This window comes from Hippopotamus amphibius, chromosome 4, assembly GCF_030028045.1.
Source record: "Hippopotamus amphibius kiboko isolate mHipAmp2 chromosome 4, mHipAmp2.hap2, whole genome shotgun sequence".
Classification (NCBI taxonomy): domain Eukaryota; kingdom Metazoa; phylum Chordata; class Mammalia; order Artiodactyla; family Hippopotamidae; genus Hippopotamus; species Hippopotamus amphibius.
In genome coordinates this window covers 53,837,651-53,863,818 of record NC_080189.1, presented here as the reverse complement: position 1 = coordinate 53,863,818, position 26,168 = coordinate 53,837,651, and the positions used below count along the sequence as shown (strand labels likewise).

Genomic DNA, 26,168 nt, shown 5'->3' with positions numbered 1-26,168 from the left:
GGGAAGGACACCTGCCCCAGGTGGGCTGAAATGGTGTAATAGCTGTCATGGAGATGGCTTTTGAGGGTTTCATTTTGAATGCTTTGCACTCTGATGACAGCTCTAATGTGTGCATGTACTATGTTTTTATTTAACTTTTCTAAGTAGACTCATACAGGTAATTCTAACAATGTACCTTATCATCTCTTACACAATTCTTTCCACCAAGTGAATGCTTGATGAGATGATTCTTGATTACTTAAGATAACAGACAGAACTAAGGACGTGACTAAATTAAAAGGGAAAATCATTCATATTATGTTTGTTTATTTTATTTGTATTTAATAGTCATGAACAGAGCTATTCTTGGAATTTATGTCACTTGAAAATTGTGGCACTACTGTCAAGCCTCATTGAATTTTATTATTTTCCACCCCACTTCTCTGTGGGATTACCTCTTTTTTTCTCTCTACAGTATTGATTAAGTGGATCAATTTTGCAATTGAGGAAAAGCATCGGACTAAATAGAACTTTGTTCAATTATTCTCACACTAAAGCTCACTATCCTTTGGCCCATACTTTCCCAGGCTGAAAGACATAATCAAACATTCTAGGATAAAAGGGCTTCCCCTCATCATCAGCTGGCCTGTGGGCAGCATTTAGCGATAACTATAAACAGGGGTGGCGATAACGGTAATGAACTTGAAGCAGAGAAAATGACCAAACAAATCAGGATTTCTTGTGGATAGACTATCACGAGGCTATCTGATCAATGTTTAGTGTCCTCTTTTTTTGTTGTTGTTGTTCCCGTAAAAATAAAGCTTGTTTTTGATGTTTCATTTTTGTAAAAAAAAAATTTCATAAAACTGAGGCTGTTTCAAAAGTCTCAACTCCATTGTGTGTTTGGGACTGACATGTACACACTGCTACATTTAAAATAGATAACCAACAAGGACCTACTGTACAGCACAAGGAACTCTGCTCAATATTCTGCAACAACCTAAATGGGAAAAAAAATGGGAAAAAGAATAGATACATGTATATGTATAACTGAATCACATTGCTGTGCACCTGAAACTATCATAACATTGTTAATCAACTATACTCCAATATAAAATAAATTTTTAAAAAAATCCACTTTAGAAAAACAAGAACAAAAACAAAACAACAACCAAAAATCTCAACTCACAACAATAAAAAACTTTTTCTGAATAGTTCCAATGCCTTGAGAACTCTGGTTAGCACATCACTATGGTAAAACAAAATGAATAGGGCTTTCTCAGTGGTGCAGTGGTTGGGAATCTGCCAGCCAATGCAGGGAACATGGGTTTGATCCTTGCTCCAGGAAGATCCCACATGCTGCAGAGCAACTAAACCCATGCGCCACAACTATTGAGCCTGTGCTTTAGTGCCCATGAACCACAACTATTGAGCCCATGTGCTGCAACTATTGAAGCCCATGCGCCTAGAGCCTGTGCTCCACAACAGGAAAAGCCACTGCAATGAGGAGCCCACGCACCACAACGAAGAGTAGCCCCCGTTCACCGCAACTAAAGAAAGCCCACGCACAGCAACAAAGACCGAACATAGCCAATCAAATAAATGATTTAATTTAAAAAATGAATAAATGTAATACCATTAGTTGGTCTTATATTCACTTAATCTTTCTAAATAGTGTTGCAGCTGGGTTTGGATATCAATCCATATCCAAATATTGGATAGTTCATACTATAACCATACCATAGAGAAAATTTTGGATTTCCATCTATAGCAAACTATTGCATTACCATAATAGGAAAGAACGTTTCCAAAAGCCAGTGATGCTCTAGTATTTCTTCTCATAAAACGAAGAGCCTCAAATAAAGCACAAATAGTATAAATTGTGGCAGGCTAAAATCAGTAGTAGGCCTGTAATCTAAATGCTGTGTATGTGTTGTAGAGTGGATTATGTTATAATACATGTGTTATAATAACATTTTTCCCAACTGGCAAAATAATAGATGTTTTCTTTGAGAACTGTGGGGATTTTCTTTGGTTTTGATAAAAATAATTTAGTTAGAAATAAAATTCTTAAAGAAAAGAAACATTTTCCAGAAGAAATGTTTGACTTTGGTATTTCTCTTTTAGAATTACCCTTGAGTGTTGGTTATGAGGTTGCAATTCTAAATTTTTGCAAGTACCTGATAACATTGCATGTAACTATAGGATATTGTTTAGAGATAAGAGTCACTACTGAGTACTTATCATTGTGTTTGAAGCTGCTACCCCTTCACAAGGCTTGCTAATATTACTTTGGCAATATTATATTTTCTTCATTCCCATTTCCATATACAAGAGACACACTGAGAAATACAAAGTAAATCTATGTTGGAAACATTGGGGATTTATGAACACTGTGGTTGTTGAAAACACAGGAAAATGAGAATATTGTGTAAATTCACAAATGGATTCTTTTTCTCTGGTCACTTTTTAAAACTAATTCTTTCATTCGAAGTAAGATTTCAACAAATACAAATTGCAGTCTTGGGATTAGTATGAGCCCTTAGCGATGCCCACTGGACCTGGACATGTTGACTTGGCCAGGAGTTATCGTGACCAGGGAATTATGGTTTTACTGTAGTTTCTTTGTAAACTCACATTACAAAGGTGGTTCTTGACATTTATACAATAGATACTTCTGTGTATTATAAATCCATGCCCTAAACCACCTTTCATAGGCCAAATACAGAATTTCCCACTAGAAGTGATTGCGAGTGATTTAGAGAAACCCACGGAGATTTGGGCAAGGGAAGCGAGGTCAGCCTTCATGATGTGACCATGGCATTTGTAGACTATTATTTGTAGCAGCACCAGCCAAGCCAAACAATCCAAATGCTTTCTGACCACGTGCACCACAGAATAGCCACAGTGTTTCCCATCCCTTCTCTCTCTTCCATGCTGAGGAGTCATACGCAGATTCCTAGCCCTAGAGGATACCTCAAGTTATCCATCAATGCATTTTCAGCATCCCCGGCGAGAATTACCTCTTACCCCAATGAGTCTCTCCTTTCCTTCCAAACCCTTTCTTCCTCCTCAGTCTGGACTCAACTCCAGGCGATGAGAGTGGCAATAAAGAAGAGGAGGCTCCCGTGGAGGGCAGCTGGGGAGTCTCCTCACCCCCGGGCCCCGCACACAAGTGTGGGCTCTCTGCCCCCTCCCTTCCCTTAGCTGTGCCCCAGAACACTATGAGCATTCAGGCTAGATTTAAAGACTGAAAGTCACCCAACATTCAGATCAAGGCCCCCTGGAAGAGATCAGAGGTAGGAGTCCTGTGAGAGGGAGGGTCACAGTTTGATGTCTCTGGTTCCTAGGAGGGAGCTGACAGGATTCCATCCTGCTGTTGCTTCCCCTTGTGCCTATAAAGGTTCACACCCACCCACTGGAATGCCTGTGGGGATGGCATTTAACAAAATAGTGCTGATTTTTAGCTTTCCAAAAATGGAACACCATACCCGCGCCATTAAAAAAAAATCAAGTATTTTGTTTTTCAGACATTTGATTTCTCAAACATATTTGTTAAGAATGTATTATATAATAAAGCATGCACTGCCTCTACCCTGCAAAAGATATCACCAATTATGAATCTATATGCCCACCTTAGAGTTCTTAAATTAGTTTGGAACTAAAAGGAAAGCTTTCTTCATTTCCGATTGTGCCTGTACTGCTAAAAAAGTGACCAAAAAAAGGATTTGTTACTTGTCCTTACATACAACATTTGGGATAGAGCTTTCATTACAACTTAAAATGACACCAAGTTCAGAAAATTGATGAAAAATATCTAGAGGATCTTCAAAAGTTACTTTTAAAAAGCTTAACAAGACTATACTTCCTGAGCAAAGAAACTTGGATCAGTTTCTTGAGCTTGCCAAAACATAGGGGTCTACCATTTTGAGGAATTGTCAGTAAATGCCACGCTGTCAATTAAACAGGAGGATTGTAATTCCTTTTAGTCTTCAGTCTGTCTTTTGCTAGACTTATTGGTGAACAGGCCTTTTTTAATTTATAGATTTTTATAATGACTTGCTACCTAAAAAACCATGTTCTTCATGTAATTGTTCAGGGGGGAAACTTTAATAGATATTTTCCATCTTTGTAGATTTCTGAAACCTATGAGAAAGTGTATAGCCAAAGCATTATTGTGTCTCTGGGACAAATCAGTAAGGAGAAAGCATTCTAGATGAGTGTGTATCATCTAATACAGCAGGTAGAAGTTGATGAAACCTGTCATTGGGTGATGGTTCTAAAATGCCTCAGGCATCCCACTCTTCATTGGAACCAAGAATAAAACAAGGAGACAGAGAAAGTGGGGATGCCCTTTCATAGGGAATTACAATGGGCAATGGAGAGAATACAGCCAAACACTCTACTATCTCCTGTTGTTGCTTACTTACAAAATCTGTACTTTGTAAAAATTGACATTAAAAACTATGGGAGGAGTCTAAAATGTTCTGATTATGTCAGCCTTATCGTTTCTGACATATATCTAAATACGCACCACAGTGGTGCCAACAATAAGAATCATGATCAGTAACTTTCATTTAACGTTTTGATAGACCTGACTGTTGGCTAAGTGATTTCAGAAGCATTACTTCAGTGGAGATACACAGATGCAATTAGTATCCCCATTTTACAGATGATGCAATCGAAAGTCAGATAGCATGCAGCATCCTGATATTTAGGAGCAAGAAAGTGGCAGAACAGAAAGTCAGCTACCACTTCAGTCTGGGTTTCTTCTCACTATATTCTACTTCTACTGTATTCCTCAAAACAAACTAAAATCGCCAAATCTGTTGGAATTTACCACTGAGTGTATTTTCTACATTAACAAGTCATCATTTCCCATGGTATAGCGTATTCATTCAAATACAGAAAAAGCAGGGAAGAAAAGTAGCATTTGCTGGTCACTCCCCAATATGCTAGGTGGGAAATTTTTATGATAGTCATAGGTATTCTAATAAGCATATTAAAATTCATTCTGATCCCACATTAAAATAATTTCAGCTGGGAAAAAATTAGACATAATTACTATTATCACTTAGCTTTTGAAATTATTGGCTACAAGTTATTCATTTAATTAGGATAAGCTCTGATTTCTCAGCAATCATTTCGTAGAAAATCTAGCCTACAGATTGTTTTCAAATATGACATTTTTATGAATACTAAATTTAACAACTCATGAAGTTGACAATAATGTTATGCTTCACAGACATTTAATAAAACATGTACTCTTTTAGATTTGGCCTTTTTTCATAATTCCCAGGGAACAGTTTTTTTTTTCTTGGTCTCAAAACTATTTTTTCAGGCCACGGAAAAACCTATAGCCCCCTAATGCTGTGTGTTTGGTGCCTGATAAATAAGGTGGCCTGGGCACTGTGTCAGGCACTTTGCAGACCTTACCTCATAAGATTATGTGTCCAGTAAAAAAAGCAAACAAACAAAAAAACCCACACTCAGCTACAGATAATAGGTTGCTACAGCAAAACCCAAGAAAATCTATAAATAAGGAGGATGATCTCCTAGCAATTCCTACCACACCAGCAATTTCAGTGCTCTCTGTTTGAATAACAATCAAGTCCAGTGGGGAAAACTGCAGTGAAAATAAAGGGTAAATTGAAGACACATAGATAAAATTCTTTTTCCCTTTAAAAATGTTACTAGAAATGTTAACCTTGTATGGACTATATTTGATAAAAAATCTATCAACGTCAGTTCATTAGTTGTGACAAATATACTAATGTAAGATCTTAACAGGTAAGATGAGTGTGGGATAAACCAGAATTCTCTGTACTATCTTGGCAATTTTTCTGTAAACCTAAAACTGTTCTAAAATAAAAGTTTATTTTTATAAATAGAATTACAAATAAAAAAGATTTTAAATAGAAAATGGCCCTAATATCTTCTCTTTACCTTTTCCATTTCCTTTCTTCCCCTTCATGGATAATTCAGTCCTAAAGCCACTGGGTGGGGTAGTGCTAACCACCTATGCAGAGGGCAGCTTGTTAAGGAAGGATGGAGTTCAAGTGTGCTGAATAAGTAATCACTTGGGGAGAAGGCACCAGGTGTCTCGCTGTTTAAGAAAGGAGTTACAACTATGGGAAGAAAGAAATGTAGAACACTATCCTGTGGTGATGAATTGGAATTGGAGGTATCAGCAGGAATGGATGGTTTTCAACATACGTATAGAAATATCAGTGTAAGTGTGCACGCACGTGTATGTGTGAGAACTGTCCACCGAGGACCTGGGATCAGTTTCAATTCAATAGCAACTAGTAGACCGAGGGCCCAGATACTAATTTCTGAATATCATTCGTAACTAAAAGAAACCAGGGCTTTTCAGAGAAAAAGCTGGGCAGCGTCCAGTTCATATTTCTGGAGAGGAGCTTGACAATATGATTCTAAACCCTTACAAAATATATAATCATTTCTCCAGATATTTCACATCTGGAATTATTTTAATGAAATTATGAAATGAATTAACAAAATGAAGGTTCAAAGATGTTCACTTAGTGTTGCTTATTTTAACAAAGAAACAGACAATTTAAAATGCTCAAGAGTAAAGGATTTGTTAATAAAGGCATCTGTATATTGCAATCTATGCAGTCATTAAACAATTTTATTACTTTATGTTTTATTAACATATTGTATGCTTTTATATACTTTTATGCAGGTTTTTAAAATATACTTTTTATGTACTTTCGTACTTATTTATGTTGTATTAACACTAAAAGGCACTCATAATATATTACTAAATGGTAAAAGTAAAGTAGAAAGCCATAATAAAATCATGGGGTGAAAATTGTGTGTGTGTGTAACAACACCAGTGATGTATATTAAAACTCATTACATGTGAAACCAAACACATACCCAAACACAACTGCAATTACAAAAGAGAATCACAGAATATGCATAATTGTTAATTTCCCAAATTATGATATTCAGGTAAATATCATCTTCTTGTTCCTTTTCTTTGTTTTCCAAGTTTTCTATTAGAAATGTATATGACCTGGTCATATAAAATAGTAAAGGAGTGGAAACCTGGCCAGAACGCACATGAGCCACGTCTCAGGTTGCTTCATCCTGCTTAGCCTTTGTCTCTGAGAGGCGGGGCTCATCACCCTTATAGAAGATGGCAACCTTCCGCTGCCAGAAGCAACCGAGCTGAGAGGCTGAGAACACCCGGGGCAGGAGGCATTCACTCTGAACTAACTGAAAGTGTTGACTGCTATCTCCTCACATTCTGATAAGGGAGAAGACAAATCAATGTTGTCAATAAAGAGTGTTTCTGTGTCCTTGAGCGAAGATTTTATGCATAGAAAAGACCATTCCTAGGTTTCTTTTGGTTTTAAAGCCTAATATTAAATTTATTCAAGGTGCAAGTTTAAAAGCCTAACTCACCCTTAAGTCTTTAGATCAATTTACAAATTATTAATCTAAAATATTTTAATAGTAATTTATAAGAAGATTTCGATTGATCACTGGTCCAATTTTTAAAAATTATTCTTTTAAAAGCAATCCCTTTAAAAATTGTCTGTTTGGCAAAGTGAATAGATTAGATAGGTAGATGGATAAATAGATTATAGACATATATAAAATCTTAAATGATCCAATACTATATGGAACTTGGTAAGATTTGAACTTAAAGTGAATCAATCTAAAAATCTAAATCATTTACTTTAGTACACATTTTAAGATAGAATTAAAAGCCTGGCCTGTTATTGATAGAGCAAATTCTCTTACACACTAGAAATCCTTAAATAGCAAGTATGCACAGAGCTCTTCTTAACACAAAAATATTGCTGCTAAACATTTAACTATTCTAAATATTTCTACTATAAATTATAAATCTTCCAAAATTAAAAGCCCTTTATCCATGAAGGAATGGATATCACTACAAATAGTTTTGAGGCTACCTTCTCAGCCAATTGAAGCTGTATGTTGGTTGCAGATTTCAATCAAGCTTCTGAGTGGATTTTGGTCAGTGTCATTAAGGGTCACCTTGAGCCCTATTCATAGTCTATAACAGGGGCTTAATGAGGGTTGAGTTCAAAAGCCTTCAAAGTGACGTGGCCCATATTCCAGATTCACTCATACCCTTTCCAAATTAAGTTAGATTACCTTTCATCCTGCTAACTACGCCATTAAATCCAACAATATTGAGTCACTGCTTCCTTCAGTTCTGAATTATTTTTAGATTCTTTCTTTCTATTAGGACCACGATTCCTACGTATACATATATTCCACAACGTGTAACTGAATTTTAGATCTCTCTCACAGTTAGCAGTCACAATGTCTAAAGTCTTTCTCCTGATGAATATGGATGTATGCACATGTATTGTGGAGAAAAATCAGGAGTGAGAAGTTGGTTAAATCACTGGAAAGCTGTTCAATTTGGGGAAACCTCACTGTCTTTTTGCTACCCTACCTTCTATCCCAGACAAGTTTATAACATAACACTTAACTGACAAAGTTTAGGAAACAAGTTCTAATTCTTAAACATTTATTATTTATTATTGATTTATTTTTAACAAATCAGACTACTTCTCCAGGCTACTTTTTGGAAGAGAGAGTGAATTAAAGTGCAAGGTCAAGTGCTTGGCCTGCAGTGTGGTGTCACATGGGCACAGGAGGTCAGCTGCATCAGAGCCGCAGTGCTGCCCCTCACCCTGTAGCTCCCTCTGACAGCAGAGTCCCAACACCCAGAGAGCTCAGCACCTTACTGGAGTCTTTTTCACTTCAGTTACAGGAACACCATTGACTACAGAATTTAATAGTGAAGGAGAAAAAAATGCCGCCACCTTAGAATACCTTACTTATACGCTCCTGAAGGCAGAAAGGTAAAATAGACTTAATTGTGCTCAAAGAGGTTTTGTTTGTTTGTTTTTATTTTTTAAGAACTTTTATTGAGATACAATTGACATACAATAAACTGCATATATTTAAAGTGTACAATTTGATTTTTTTTTTTTCTTATTAGTAATGTATATATGGCCATCCCCATCTCCCGTAGGTCGCTGTGAGACAATACTTATTCCTTAACCAAAGGAGATGGAATGAATTGGGAGATTGGGAAAGAGTTATTTTAAAAACACTTACTGATTCTAAATCCCAAACGAATGCCAAAAAATCAAAAAAGCAGTCCACAATCTTATAGAAGAGTTACAGTTGGAGATCCTTCATGTTGTATAGCTCTCACTGATCTTAGAGAGCTCCAGTTTTATCTGTGCCGTGAAATAAAAAGACACTGGCATCCAGCACCAAGATCATCATTTGCCTGCTCAGAAAAGTGATTAATTTAAGATAAATAGATGCTGGCTTCAGACACCCTGATTGTATTTCCCAGATACTGCTGTAGCAATACTCTCTCACTCAGACGCTATCAAGTATTCAGAGGGATGGCTCTTTTCAACTCACGTAACACAAAGCATTCAAGATTTAATCTAGCTCCCTGTACGCTGTGGTTGAATTTTATTTCACTTTACCATCACCCTACCAATACAAATCTCTTCTTATTTCATGTAACTTTTCATAACATAAACTTTTTTTTGTTCCTTTCATTGCCCACCTTTTATTTCATTATATAAAAATGGCTTAACTATAAAAGGATGATAGTAAAATTATGCCACTTAAAGCAAATCAATAAGTCAAATAGAAAATATCAATCACAACCTGATAATTTTTTTCTAAATTTTGCAGAGCATGCTTTAGTTTTCCCTGAAAAGATTTTATTTTTTCTAAAGATTCCCTTTTTAAAAGTATAGGTTGTAAGTGTAAAGTTGTCTTCAGTCAAAAAAGCTATTGACTTTTTTTAACTCACAGCGTGTTAAAGTTAAAGAGGATATATACGAGGCAAGTATTGTTTATCAATACAATAAAAACATGACCTAGAACAATATTCCTCCTTTTATGAGGCATAGGTCTTAGAGAGTGACCTTATAAAAAATGTAAGACTAGCCTGGTTCTTAAATGCATCACTGAAGGCAAATTCTAACAACTAAGGATGAGTTACTGAAAACAAGTCAAACCATTCACCTCCACATGTGGAAACTTATTAAATATCACTTCCCACAACCCTGTGAGCCTGGATCCAAAATAGGCCTTTGGTCAAGAGTTGAAGCTTAAAAGTATGCTTGCTTTTTGCTGTAGTGCTGTCTTATTATTGAAAAGTTACACACACACACACACGAAATAGACATTGAATATGGGTCCATGGTAGTTAGGTACAATATTTCATGGAGTAGATAGAGATTTAACCTGTCAAACAATGACTAGGCCAGGATATTTTTCTACCTTGTAAAAAGACTCCATAAAACTTCCAGATGTGAAAGTAATCTTACACTTTCAGCTCTGCTTATGTTTGAAACAAAGTTACCCTTCCCAACAAATCATAACCAAAAAGTGCGGCCTCTCTCAAAGTCCAATTTAATAAAAATTATTATTGTAAACAGATATAATCACAGCAAGTGCAACCAGTACTCAAGATCTGGGGCCAAAAGAGTTGAAAATTCTAAGGAGTGGGTGATACAAAGGACTTAATATTTAACCCTAAAACCTACTATATGATTCTGAGAATTTTGCCTTTATAGTTATGCTTTTAGGCATCTTGTATTGATGGTTGGATTTTTCTGAGTATATCACAACTGAACAAAAGTGGTTTAGCCAATTGAAAAGTGAAAAGTTTTTCAAGAATACAAAATATTCACATAGAAATCATAATTATTTCTACTAACTAGATCATTGGGTTAGGAGTTAGTTCAGCCAATGTCTTACAAAATGTAATGCTTAGAACCTCTCAAGGCTAAAAGAGAAAAAATATTTATCAATATTTCAGCACACAAAGGCACACGGAGTCCAGGATAGCTTTGCCTAGGATCCCTCCTGGGCTAAACACCCATACTGAAATGGTTTTTTCTATGAGGTCAACAGTGGCATATATGTAGCTGAGAGGTCCCTGTCATAGAAACAAGGAAGTAGAGTGACAGATGAGGCATGGACCAGAAAGGCATTCATGCATCCCCCACAGATGCCAGCACTGAGAAATGATGATGGAAGACAAGATGTCTATGCTGCCCCCACTGTCATGTTACTTAAGCCCCTGGGAATTTTTCCTCCCAAGTAATGTAGTCACCCTAGAATACTTTCATTATCTGCAATTCACTTCACAAATAAAGTGATGGTCCCTTATAATTACATATATTAAATCAATGATATTTAGTATCCCATGAGGCTCTGAAATGTCCAAAATTGCTAATGTTAGTGGGTGTAGTTTCTGAAGAAATGTGGAATTTTCCTGAATTAGAATGAGCAAAAGAGCTTTGAATTCAGCATAGGCTGGAAAGGTTGAAGGATAATAAAGGCTTGCTGGCTAAATTAATGAAAATCTACTTAGATGTCTAAGACACAGCCAATTTTAAAAAATATTTCACTTTGTTGTTTTTACTACATTGCTTCTCTGGTTACATAAAATAAAAATTGTATAGTTACTTAGACTTGGACTAATAATAGTCTTCCTTTAAAAAGAAATGCTTTTGAAAGTTTCATTCTAACCTAAATCCTTATTACATGTATAGAATACAACATTTTAGCAGGCATTTGACTTTAAAATCGTGCCTTTTCAAACATCTTGAATACAGTTATTAATACCATTAAATGTGACACCCATCATATTACTTCCCTGTGTAAAAACATTTCATGGTTCTCTATTGAGCATCACAAAATTCAGATTCTTATAACTATTTTTTGAACAGCTCTAACACCACTTTACTCATTGAAACATCTATCATACTTCCTGAAAAGTACTCTAGTAAGAAATACCTTCTCCCTCTTTCAGTATTTCACATATATGTTTTCGTCAATTTTGCTATATGGTAAGCAACTGGAGTGCCATATTATTAATTAGCCTCTTTGTCCCATGTCTTCCTTAACAGAAAGATGGATTTGTTATGTCAGTGGTTCCAAGTTCCCTCCCAACACTAAACTTTTCTTAGTTCACTCTTCTCCATTCCCCACAGCACACTGATCAAAGTTAAACCAAAATCAAGCACTGAAATAGATATTAGTTTACTGACGATATGTTCTAGTATGTTACATGGACCAGAGTAGATCTTTCTACTGAAAATAAAAAGACTACTCCAATCATAATTATCTTTGTGTATAGAAAGCAACTTTTCAATTACTCAGAGATTTTTGAAAAGCTAAATTAAGATTTGTTGTGTTGATGTCACATGACAGAAAGCACACAGCCAGTGTGTGAGGGAGCCATACATCCCGAGAGCTCTTCCATCTGCCAAAGAACCAGAAAATAAACATGACAAAGGAGGAAAAGTAGACATAACTCAGAGTGTAGTGTTATTAGCAATCTCCAACATCTCTGTATAGAAGTGATGATCTTAAAATATTTCCAAAGCATTCAAAGCATAAAATAAATGTGTTCCATTCTCAGACTATACCTTCCTGGCGGGACGCAACAGCAATTTAGAAAAACACAGCATGCTATTTTTTAATAGAGAAAAACCTAGGATCACTGAGCCTAATTACCCTATAATCTTCCTCCTCTGTAATTTACTATCAGAATACTTTCATTCTTTACCGCCAAATGTTTTGAAGACTGGTCTACTCTTTGACCACTTATTCTACATTGACTCACTGATCACTGTGGTTTCTCTCAGCTATTTTACTGAATCTTTTTTTTTTTTTTAAGTCTCCAGGAAACTTGTAATTGCCAATATTAGAAGGTCACCTCAGTCCTCAAACTTTTTGGCCTCTCTTTAGAATTTTACCACTACCATCCATTTTTAAAACCTCTCTCCTATATTGATCTTCATGGCCCTGTTTTCTGGGTTCTCCACCTCTGATGTTTTGCCACTTTTTTCACTGGGTTCCATTTGCCCACTTCTTAAAATTAGGTTTATATGGTACTCTTCTCCACCTACACTGTCTCCTTTCCTTTCATTATCTCACAATCACATTGGTTCCCATGGTTTCAACTCTTCCTTCAGTGCAGATGACTACCAAATTTGCATCACAATCCAGACTTCTCCAGTGCTCCAGACTCTAATTGCATATATACCTGCATGTTTCTATGGCAACTCCACTCCAACATCATACATACAAACTATTTTTCTTCCAAAATCTGGGCTTTCTCCTCTACCCTCCATCTACACTTAAAAAACAAAAAAACAAAAAAACCAAATGCATAGACCTCCCAGTTACTGGCATTCAAACCACAGAGTCATCTTTAAACTCCTGCACACCTCCCACATCCAGTTAAGTCATGAATACCTTGGTAATAACTTGCATATCTTCCTTAATCTCAGAAACTGCTTTAGTCCAGATTCTAACTGTCCAACTGGGCTAAAATCTTTAAAGACCAACCCTTCTCTCAGTAGTATGCCTTAGGCTAGTTATACAAAGATCTCACTTCATAAAAGGATTTTCTGGACTGAGGCTCCAGACTGTCTTCATAAGTGCTCCATTGTTCATCTCTATGCCTTCATATCTTGACTCTCAGTCATTAAGCCCAGACACTCCTTGTTGAACCTGATTCAGGATCCACCATTTTACAGGTTCTAACCATCAGCAGGCTGTTAAGCCAGCTACTACCCCAGACTCACAAACAGAACAACACATGCATTACCTTTCTTCAAACCATCAACACAGCCTTATTGGGGGTTTTTTTGTGTTAATTTCTTCTTTGGAACAGAATAATGTAGACAAGCTTAGAATATTTGGAATATACCAAATATCACCACCTAATTCCACCAATTTTAACATTTGGCTACATTTCTCTCTGCTCTGGTTTCTATATTTTTTAAATAAAATTAGGGTCACATGAGACATAATTTTGTGAATTATATTATTTACTTTCAAGAATAACCATTTTTTCCTGCATTTAAAATATTCTTCAGAAATGGTTTCAAAGCACCACAGTAATCCATAATTAATACATCTATTCAATTTTTCAAAGTTCTCTTCTAATGTCTATAATAACCGTCTTTACATTAAAATATTTTGTCAATAATTTTATTTCTTTAGGATATGTACCAGGAAGACACATTACTTAGTCAAAGAGTATGAGATTTTTAAGCTTGTGATCCATTCTCCAACTGCAGAATTCTTAAAAGTGCTCTGGCTACCCCAGCATCTCCCGCCTCTAACTTCCCTGCACTTCACAGGCAACTTTCTAAAACACAGTTATGATTATAGGCGCTCAAAAAATCCCAGTGATTCCCTCCTACCCACAGAGTAAAATTCAAACCTCTAAGTGTGGTGTCCGGGTCCTCCAAACACCGGCTGCAACTTCCTTTTCTCTTCTTTTCCACTCCTCTCCTCCTCGACTCTAAGCCAGCAGTTCTCCTCCAGGTTACACTTAGAATCACCTGGAGAGGCTTTCACAAATATATAGAGTTCCATTCCACACTAATTAAATAAGAACCAGGAGCTGGCTTTTTGAAAAGTTCTACACCAGATGATTCTAATAGCCAAGGTTTAAATCACCACAAGCCAGCCCATTCTGCCTTAAAGTGAAATAGATAGAGTCACTGGGAGAACATGTCAAAAAGGCATGGTCTTGAACCTCACTTTAAGCTTACTAACTCACACCTTTTAGGGCCAGAGATCAGGAATCGGCAGTTTAACAAATCTGCAGATTCTGTGGCATGTGCACTACACTCTAGCCAAACCACACTATAGTCATTTTCTTAATGAAGTGAATGTATGTCCCCTGCCCTTTATGATTCAGGCTTACAATCTGTTCCCAGCCTTCCCTGATCCCCATCTCTGCTCCACCGCCAACCCCTACACACGCCCAGACATGCAAACCACATCTTTTTTTTTTATGCCTGGCTTTGCTTATTCTTCCAGCCACATTTAATTGTTCTGGTATTTATGTTTTCAGTGTTTATTATGTCTTTATTATAGTATTTCTTCTCTCCGGCCCTGTATTAAACATAGTTGTGGAGACTTTAAGCTCCACTAAGAGGACTGAATTTTTCATGCACAGATACAATATCTGATTCACAAGAATGTCTCCACAGTGTCTGGCATATTTTTCTACAAAGAGTAGACATATGTTAAATGTTTATGCTAAAAAAAAAAGTATTTATAGCCTGCACTCTCCTTGATAAATAACTGTTCCACAATGTTTTGGCAAAGAGAGGCAATATTGAAGAAGGTGATCTAGTTTTCTTTTTTTATGTCTTAAAATATTTAGTGATGAGGTAATGAAGCTCGTTCTGGTTTGCTCTGCTAAATCAAGTATATTTTGTCTACTTAATAGTTTATGTATACCTGAACTATTATAAATCAAATATACCTCAATTTAAAAAATAGAAAAAAAATAGTTTATGTATATGCTTAATGAAAGGTTCTACTCAAGTTGTTAGCCATTTATTTAGACCATTAATTCTCTTACACTAATTATTTAAATATGTCAAAACACAGAGAAAGCGGAAGGGGTTTAGAGTTTTCTGTTTTTCTAGTACATGAGCACAAGTGAAAGGTCAGAGTGGGATCTGATATTCCAGGTAGAAATCAAGTTCAGTGAATGCACATCCTGACATTCTAAAGTAATGAATTCAAGAAACATTCACAAAGCCACTCCCCAACTCTGTTTCCCTGAAGGCTATGTCCAAACACAAACTCTCTCATTAAACTTTCTAAGAAATCCCAGCCACCCTTTCTACCTCTGTTTCTAACACATTGAACAACATTTGCAGGGTATTTACTGTTTTTCATAGACATCTCACACTCCTACTGGACTCTAAACTCCTAAAATTAGGGACCAGGTGTTTTCCATGTTTGTGTTTCCTACAGTGCCTATGATGTTACCCAACACATAAAAGGTGTAGATAAATCTGAGATGAATGAGAAGTTAAAGACAGTACATCAGTTTTATTGGATCACAGGTATAATGTAGGAGTTTTCCTTTCAATTTACTTTCTCTAAACCATATGCTATCCTCCATTTCCAGAGGGATTGTCATGTCGTAGAGGAGCAAAGAATGACCCTGTGATCATGAATAGAGAGAGGGAATAATTCATCTTCTCTTTACCCCAGGTAGACAGAGTAGGGAGGTTGTTGAGAGCACATTTGAATTGTGTGCAAGGTACCTATGTAACCCCATACTTTAGTTTCCCCTATTACAAATTGTTGTCAAAATTTCTATCTACCTTACAGGCTTATTATAAAGATTAGATTAATTAATAACTGTAAGAGCATCTAGTAAATGACACATGGTAAATAATCAGTTAATGGTATTTAATCTTTTTAATCTGTTCTATCTGCCTCACAAAGACAAAAGGACACTGGGAGATTGTTTTTTCAGAAACATTTGGTTCCAGAGAATAAAACCAGAGCATAAAGTGTATAGCAAATATTAAGGTGCACTGCTTGACATGAAATACAAATACATGTTGTGTGTTTATGTGAGATAAGTTGGATAACAAGGGTGGGTAGATGGAATAATTGGAAGAGGACTCCTCAGTATAATAAATGTCAATTCAGGTTCTGCCACTTGTCACTTGTTTGAACTTGGATATCTACTCTAAACAGATCTCTCTGGGAGCAAAAACAGTGAAGTCTTTTCATCCCATTGGATAGGTAGAAGAGTTCTGCTTGAGTCAACACATGAGGGTAAATAGCTGACCCTTAATAGACGGAACACAAGGACTGTGGCATCTGGAAACTCAAATGCTAAGGGTCCATTAAAAGGAGAGTGTACAATTATGATTACATATAGCAATCAATCAAAAACAGACCAAACTGCGTGCTGTTTCTATCCCTATCGGCTCAAAAGTTTTCTCTTAACACTTAAAAGTATGATTGATGAAAGGCAAGGAAAAAAGATAAGTTGCCTTTAAATTTTCAGATTGCCACGTGACAATGAAACTAAAATTTGGAAGAAGCCACCCAATAACTAAAAATGCACTGAGAAATGGAAAAATACACTGGGAAAATGTAGACCAAACTATCACTATGGTGGTAAAAAACTGTTGTTTCTAAATGTGTTAGGTCAAACCACACAAAATTGTCAGCATCAGTTTCTTACTTACAGAAATGACAATTTCATATGTTTTAAGGCAACACCGAATAAAAGATCATCACTCTTGAAGAAAGGGTGGCTTAGTGATATTTTATATGGTTTATATGGGAAATTGTAATGATGAGATTATCATTTTTCTAAAAGGTTTATATTGGAAGAACCAAGATGTATGAAAGAAAAGGAAAACACAAAGCACACACGGGGGAAAAAACCCCAATTGAGCTCCTTTTCATATGGGAAAAAAAAGTAGAACAATTGTGCTTTAGTTAAGAATGGTGTCATGAAGAGGAAGAATCTTAACTATGTATAAAAGGTTAATTTAAGTTTGTGTGTTCAAAAGGGGCTTCTGCATAGCAATGCCCTATAAATTATGCCACTGACATTGATCAATGCCAGTGTTAGGTAATAAACCCTGCAGCTGCATGTCCCCATTTTCTCTGTTATAATCCATCACTGTGGACTGGAAGTAAGTGTCAGAAATCACTCTGGACCTGGTAAAGGAAGAAGCTCCCTCTCTCAGCATTCTATGGAAGGGAAATAAATATGAAAGACTTCATAAAATTAGTATCTTCTGAAGTTTATGAAGCAGACATATCATAAGGTCTTACAGTTTCATGGTCTTGGCTGAACAGGTGAGGTAGAAAAGACTAGAAAAACATTGAGGGTAGAAGACTTTTACTATAACCCAAATAAAGAGCTAGGATTATGAAGGAGGCAGTGGAAATCAAGACAAATTTCAAAGTGAGTAAAAAGACTTAGCAATAGAATAAATTTGGGAGGTAACTTTTAGGAAACATGAAAAGACAAGACCAAGGATGTTGGCCTAGGAGATGAGAGGAAAATGTTAAATGAGTCACAAATTGGGGATTTGTAAAGGAAAATATAAAGAAAACAATAGTTAAAATGTTGGCATTTTTAATTTGAAATGGTAGGGGTACATCCACGGAGAAGAGTTGTAAATAAGATTACAAGTTGGGAGTCTTCTGTACAGAAAAAAATACTGGAATGGGAACTCCGTTTTTTTCTTCTTTGTCAACCCCAACAAACTAGCTGTATCTGCCGTGAGCCTTAGTTTGAGAAGAAGTCCAAGTCCATAGCTGGACTTGGCAGGAAAGACTCCACAATCAATCAGTAATGTCAATCATTCTATCTGTAGACAAGCATGGTATCAAGGACAACCCACCTGACCTCACAAAACAGAAACATAGATGGTGCTAAGTAAATAGGCCAAGGAGATAAAGTGAGAGGGGAGCTGTGTGATGGTACAGAGCCCAAGCATTGCCCACATTTGGGTGTGAGAAGGAATTGGGCTTGGCCACAAATCAAGATTTGGGGAGAAATTCAGAAAAGTACAGAGTCATAGAAACCAAGGGAGTAAAGAAGGTTCTGAAGGAAGTTGTCAACATAATTACATTCTGCAAAGCAGAAGGAATGAGGGTGAGAACGATCTCTAGACTAAGCAATGACAAGTTTCTGTGCACCCTGGGAAAGACTATTGATTCAGGGGGTGATGAAGTGAACCACAGTGAGGAATTACAGCCAATTTTTATGTACCGCGCAATTAAGGAATATTAAGTCACCTCTTAGCCTCCACTTTCTGAGATAATTTATCACTGCATATTATTAAAACCAGATCTTTCCTTTGGATAACACAAACATTTGGGGGGAGGAGAAAACATACTCTTAGGTTTAATTTTTTTAATTGAATAAGGGTGTTTTCTAAACTTGTTTTAAAATTATGGTTAGGGGCTCATGTGAATGCAATTTTAAGACATATTGTTAATTTTTTTTGATATATTATTAATTTTTATTCTAAAAAGTAACTTAAGGGATTTCCCTGGCAGTCCAGTGTTTAAGACTCCACACTTCCAATGCAGGGAGTGCAGGTTTGATCCCTGGCAGGGGAACTACAGTCCCACATGCCGTGTGATGTGGCCCCCCAAAAAAATTAATATAAAAATAAAATAAAATAAAAAGTAACTTAAATTCACATTAAAGTAAGAAAAATCAAACCCTATAGAAGAATGTTCTTATAACAGAGTCACAATTACACAGAATCTGGTATGTGTTCTTATAGTCTTTAATTAGTGTATAAATACCTCTTTACTCTAGGTAGCCAGGATAAGGAATTTGTTGAGAGCATGTCTGAATTGTGTCCAAGGTACGTAACTAATCCATGCTTTGGTTTCCTCTTCTATAAATTGCAGACAAAGAGAGAAAAAAACAGAATATGTCTAGGAGGATATCCAGGTCCACTGTCTATCAGAGTTGCCAGTGTGCTGTGGCCCTTTAACAGCACTGACTTTCTGATTCTCAGGGGCTCTATGGAAACCAGAGTAGAACACAGGACAGCTGAGAGTACCCAAGACACTGGCAGTTGGAAGAGTGATGGAGGACAACCGGGACCTCAAGGACAGGTAAAAGAAAGAAGCACTTGAAGAAAGAAAGAAATGTTAAGTTGACCTGCAGGGAAGAGAAGGAGATTGGTAAGAAGACTAAGTTAAAAGTAACAGAATTTTTCATCTGACCCCTACAACAAAAACAAACACACAAAAAAAGCCATTTCTGAGGCTTATTGATAGAAATTTAAAAAAAAAACCCAAAAAACAAAAACTAGTTACTTCAGAAGTTTACAGTAATTATCCAAGCAATACTATTAACTTTTAGTGTGCTGAGTAAACGTAAAATAAGTCATTAGTAGTCAAGAGATCGCCAGATTTTTTTAAAAATTTATTGACCAATTAAATTTATAAAAGAAATTGGGGAATTATCATAAAAATACCTTTTTAAAAAAATTGACCAAAAAAATTCAATGTCTGTATTCACTATTACATAAATGAAAAGACATTTTAATGTAATATTAAGGCTACCATCAGTGAGCATCAGCAGATATATTCCTCTTTGTGTGTGTTTATATGATTCAACAGTGGGTGCTATAAATTAAAAAAGAAAATAATAATGTAAATAACAACATAGTGAACCTATTCTGGAGTAAGTTCTATCTTCTCCCTACCCACCAAGAACATTTTTTCCCTAGGATGTGATGAGTGTTAGTTATTTCATTGTACACTTTAAAACAAAACTCTATAATTTGATTCTTGTTTCAACTTTCTCTTTAATTTCAAAGACATTGTTTATTGATAACACCGGAAAGCATTTGACCAACTGAGTAAACTTTTTTTTTTTCTAGTCAGAAGAAACAAAAATAAGAGTTCACCAATGAAGTGGTAGCCTGATAATGTAAATATTGTAATAAGCTAAAAACTGGAATTACCTAGAAGAATAAATAGGACTCATCATGTCCTCAGCCCATGCCCGAAAGACCAACAAAAAGAATCTTCCACTGGAATCTCTTCTAATGCCACAAGTTCCACGTAGTAATTACTTGCATTTTCAGGAAGAAAAGCAAAGACTACAACTAAAGAAATTTCTTCTTCATAGGATGTTCCTAGTGGCCAGGATAACAGCAAACATAGAAAGAAAAGATATTGCTGAATACTACGAACAGTTGTTTCAATCAATTTTGAAATGTCACCTGGGAGAAGCAGTGACAGGATTATTGCTCTTCTATCCTACCTCCATACTGCACATCCTGGAGTCCTCCAATGGTACTCTTTACCAAATTCTTTTAGATTATCTAAACCATGAAAAGGATGAAACAGGATTTTTTATCCAAAAAATGAAAATTATAGTCACGTCCCACAATATTCCAACAAGGCTCTTTATGCAATGGCATGTTTCAGTAGTAAAAGCGCCAGTCATGTATCTCGATGATGTGACACAGTCACAGTCCCTACAAGAGGTCATGACAGAATTTCTCATCCAAACCCATAAACTAGCACTCTACCTTTTTAAGACTGTGAAAGTGAGCACTAAAGGACCAGGAGATAATTTGCACCAAGCTGCACCTGAATTACTCCTCCCAGAACAAATAATAAAGTACTTATGCAATTCTGCAGAATTAATGGACCCAGAAACTTTCATAAACATGTATAATAAACCCATACATGTCACCTTGGATTCTGAGGTGGTATGGCCCGCTCCTTCCCATTTCTAGGATGAAGAGAGATGATGTGGTCAATGACGTCAAATCTCTTAAGGAATGTACACTACTTAAATAAAAGGAAAGTATTTCTAAAGTTACTTTTCTCTTTGAAAAAGGAAAGAAACAACACGGCAATCTACACAAAGGTAATAGACTAATCTTTACAGAGTATGTTGAGGTAAACTTGAAAGTTTATCTGGTCGGATATTAAGATCAACACGTTATTTTCAAAGGTGAAGGGGTTCAATAAGGTCATAATAAGTTCTCAGGTTAACATCATTTTGATGAAATGATTTAATTTTTTAATGAAAAGTAGAGATGAAAAAGGATAAACATTTGATTCAGACTCTCATTCATTCTCTCAATCATCAATGAGCAGCTGTCACCACACAGCACTGTGTTCTGAGAGTACAAAATTTGGGGGAAAAATATAACACTTGAGTTGCTTGCAACCTAAGGTTGGAGGCGAATATGTATAAATGTAAATATGATGCATGATATGATATATGATTACTATTATAGTAGCAGTGTGTAGGAAAGACTGTAAGAGCACAAGTGAGGGAGTAATCTCTCTACGTAATGTCCCTGAAATCAGAAAACAAAACCTAAACTTTGAAAATAGTTCCAAAGCTCACATATTCTGGATGATATAATCAAGAATGCTGAGGCCATTATAAAGCTAAAGAACACAACAGCTTTTTGAAATGACTAGAAAATGCATTGTCAGAAAGCACTGTATTCTTTCATGCAAAGTCATTTATTGAGCACCCTTCATGGGACAGACATTTGCCAGATGACAGGGATATGTCAGGGTCCAGAGAAGACCTGATCTCTCCTCATTTGGGAAACCTATTTCTAAATGAGTCGCTGTAAGATAAACTGGTTATTTTTTCAATTTAATTCCTAGAAAGCAATTAATTATATGCAATTTCTATATGACCTATTTTAAGTTGATCTCTCCCTCCCTTTACCCAAGATTAATGCTTTTTTTGTTGCACTCTTTAAATTTTTCTAGTTTGTTTAAGCAACATTGTTTTTCCTACTTCAATGATATTTATCCCAAATTGCTTCAATATCCTATGAAATAAACTTTGGCTTGAATAGAAGAAATACTGTTACATCATTTTAGCTTCATTTTTCATTACTTATTTGATATTCAGTCTCTTTGGGGGGAAAAAACCACCTCAGTATGCACCTCAAATTTGTCATATGCAGATAATATCATAATTTGTTCCATATCAGAATTAAATTTCAGGAAAGACCATTTTTATTTTTCAACTTAGTAATATATATATTTAGAAAAAGGATACATTTGTCACTGTAAGCTGAACTTAAGGTTCCATTCATTTAAATTTAGTTAACAGAAAAGAGTCTACTTTAGAGAAAATTAAAATTAACAGAGTATATAATTTACAAACATTTTATCAATTTAGTAAATATTAAACCCCTAATATTCAGCACTGTGCTATTTACTCATTGAACTATGAAAAGGCACCCATTGATAGTAAATGTTTAGTGACAAAATGAGTGGAGTTAAGAGTAAATGTTTTCCAGGCAAAGGGTGAAGGCAGAAAAAACAAGGGAAGGAAGGGAGGGAGGGAGGGAGGAAGGAAAAAAGAAAAAAGAAAAAAGAGAGCGAGTAAGCCTCAGTCTTAGTCTTTGAACATATGTGAGAAAGAGGTTTGGGAGGGCAGATGAGCCTATTTAAGAGAATAGAGAGAAGCAAAAGCACGAAGGACGAAATGAAGCATAAATGTTCACTGGACCAGATGGAATCCATTTAACAGGGTAAATTTTGTTTGGGAACAATATTTTCTAAAGTTAAAGTGAATAGAAGTAGTTTACAAGTAAAACTACATATTTGATTATATAAAAGTATAGTACATTATATTCTCCAAAAATGGCCACTGCAATATATCCCATCTCACACGCTCTTCTTACACAAATGTGACCTTAACACACTTCCCATCGCATGGTAGCTTCTAAATACCTTCCCTTTGATATCAGGCAGACATTTGTGACTGCCTAGATCAACACTACAGCAGAAGTGATCCAATGTGACCTCCAAGGTCATAAAAATGCCTTGCACTTTGCCTTGATCACTTGAATGGGACCTAGACAATATGCCGTGAGCAATCCAACCAGTTTCCAGATGACATTCCCAGCCGATGTCCCAGCCTAAAGCCAGTATCACCACTAGATATGCGACTGAGTGAACATTCAGGTGATTCCAGACTATCCTCCCAGCCAAGCCTGGATTTCAAGCCAGACCAGCTTACACTGTGTGGAGGAGTAGAGTAGAGATGAGCTGTTCCCACTGAGTCCTGCCTAAATTGCAGATATGTGAACAGGAAAAATTATTGTTGCTGATTCAAGCTACTAAGTTTTGGATGAATGTTTATCCAGCAGTCTGGAACACTAATATACAACAGGAATAATTTTATATGTATATTTTATTTATATATGTACATATCATTTTATATCATTTATTTATTCATTCATCTATGCAACTAATATTTTCTAAATATCTACCAGTAAATATTTACTAGGGCACCAAGTAATGTGCTAGTCCCTGGGTATTCAAGCAGAAGTAACATGTGTCCTCTACACTGCCTAGCATAGATTTTTTTTTTAATTGGTCTATACTACTTTCTGCTGTGAGAAATACTGATAGAAAATTAATTCAATGGCCAAAGAAAAACATAAAAAACCTCAGTCATTTTTGGAAGAAGTTATAGAAAATATCTAAATGAAAACATTGATTTACTTAGTAGACTGTTATTTTACATTTAAAGGATTGCAGAAGCATCAACTGTGCAAATAACTGCAAAATAAGCACAAAGTGAGTATAAATAAACTATTTTTTTACTTATTTATTTATTTAACAACACTCTAGAATGAGTTTATTCAAACCCAAGTAGTCACCTTAGGAGGGTTTATATTTATTTCAGTGACAGTATCATTGCTAAAAACATTCTGTGACTTTTTTTTTCTTTGACATACAACTGCATAAGTGACTCCTTTATAGCTGATAAATTAAGGAGGTTTATAAATCAAAGGAAGTTTAAAATATTTTAGTTATATCTAGTTTTTTGAACCACAAATAATATATATTCCAATTTGATTGGTGACAACATTCAACCTTCATTCATAAAAAAGTTTGTTTTTAAATATTGTATTCACTCTCAAAGGAAGACCTGCTGTCACTGAACATATCAAAAGAGTGTGGGCATTGCCTCTAAGGGGAAATACAAGTATGTTTCCAGTAACAGTTGCATTATTGAGAGTCCTATATAGCTCACCAATATCACATCTTTAAAGGGGACAACGCTCATTTAGCTGTGTCTTTTTCAGTATACTGATAAAATGCAGAAATACTATATTCATACATTACAAATGTAATTTAATTTGATCAAATCCAAAAATGTGACTCATTAAACATTAGGAAGCCTCATAAGGTAATTCTCACCCCAGTGAGGGTTACAGTTTCCTTACAATGAAACTTTACATAAAACCAGAGCACAGAAATTAAACCAAATAGAAAATGAGCATATAAATACTGAACATACAACGGTCATTGTTCACATAACAACGACCATGTAACATATACTCGTATATATTCAAGGAACGTATGACATCTAAGTGGCGTGGCCAGCACCACTCTAATCCTTTTGGTTTGATACTGATGTCTTTACAATAGACTGACGTGCTGACGAGCTTACTCTTGTCTCAGTGTAACCAAGCACTTTCAGGAAGCTTACAGTTTTCCTGAAGGACAACTGAAATAATGTTATTTGGAGGGAAAAAACCCTCCTGGGGTGAATTTTAAAATTCGTACTGTCTTCATTTTAATTAAAGGAGCACCTGGATTACTTCCCGGAGAATTATTGCTTAATACAAATACATTGTTACATTCAGTGACTTTATCATAACTTTAGCACCACAAAACCACATTTCAATTCAGTGAAACCTATCTCTAAGATAGAATTCCCCCAAATTCCATGAGGAAGTGGAAATGGGACAGTGTAACACCAACTGAATATAGCAAGAATTTTCAGATTATTTCATGCTGTAGTAAGTGACTTAATGTAGAATTACAGTTCTCCCCCTTGTGGTCAATTATGTAAATTTCCAGATTACCTGCTGATAGGATTTATTCAATAAACACAGAGCACAATTTTTAAGAAAACATAAAAAGAAACCCCAAAGGTACCTGTTAAATGTCTGTTCTACCTGCCCCACCCCTCACTGTTTTGCAGAAAAAGTGCTTTGCCAACAGTAAAAGCAAGAGTTGGTAATACTAGACCCCTATTTCCACTCCATCACTTTAACTGTAGCCATGGTTAGGGGTCTGGATTTAACTCTAAGTGCTCTCTCCACTACTACACCACAACCCTTGTGTGCTCCAGCCCTCACATAATGCCTTTTTGAGACATTCGACTGGATTTCCACAGGCACCTCCATCTCCATGTGTTCTGGGTAGAATGCATCATTCCTTGCCTCTACTACCCCTTCAGTCTGCTCCTCCACATGCACTCCCTGTTGCTGTAAAATGAACCACTCTCCACACAGTCGCCAAGTCAGAACTTAAACATTGTCCTAATTTCCTCCCTCCCTTTTTCTCTCACTGCCTGCCAATCAATCCAAGCCCCACCCATTTCCACAGTAAGTGTTTCTATTGTCTGGCCTTGTTTTGTTCCATCCTTATAGCTCTCCCTCCCTCTAATCTTCTCTTCCTCCTCTCTGTCTTTCTAGTCTATGTAATATTTCTATCAAAGTGAAAGGCAGTATAGCACAAGATGTAAGACTGCCACCTATGGTATGGAATGGCTGTATTGAAACCTGGTTCTGAAAGTCTGTAGAGCTGTAATTTGTTTCTTTACCTTTCCGCACCTTAGCTTTCTCATCTACAAAATGAGTGTGATTAACAGTTTCTACATTATAAGACTGGTTATGGATACTGCATGAAATAATGGTATAAAGACGTTATATACAGTAAACACTAATAAAGGTTATTCCTCTGATCAAAACTCTTCAATGGCTTTCATCTTCAGGATAAAAAGCAAA

The 26,168-nt window shown here is 36.0% G+C and overlaps 2 protein-coding genes across 2 annotated transcripts in view; one reads left to right on the top strand and one right to left on the bottom strand.

Annotated features, from left to right (window-relative positions):
• The window catches only part of ZNF804B (zinc finger protein 804B), a 488,274-nt gene that overhangs the window by 426,625 nt on the left and 35,481 nt on the right, over positions 1–26,168 (bottom strand). The gene's annotated exons all lie outside the window — the stretch shown is intronic.
• On the top strand, positions 20,260–21,113 carry TEX47 (testis expressed 47). Its single transcript, XM_057732212.1, has one exon. It carries the CDS (start codon positions 20,355–20,357, stop codon positions 21,111–21,113), a length of 759 nt encoding a protein of 252 aa, XP_057588195.1. The 5' UTR covers positions 20,260–20,354.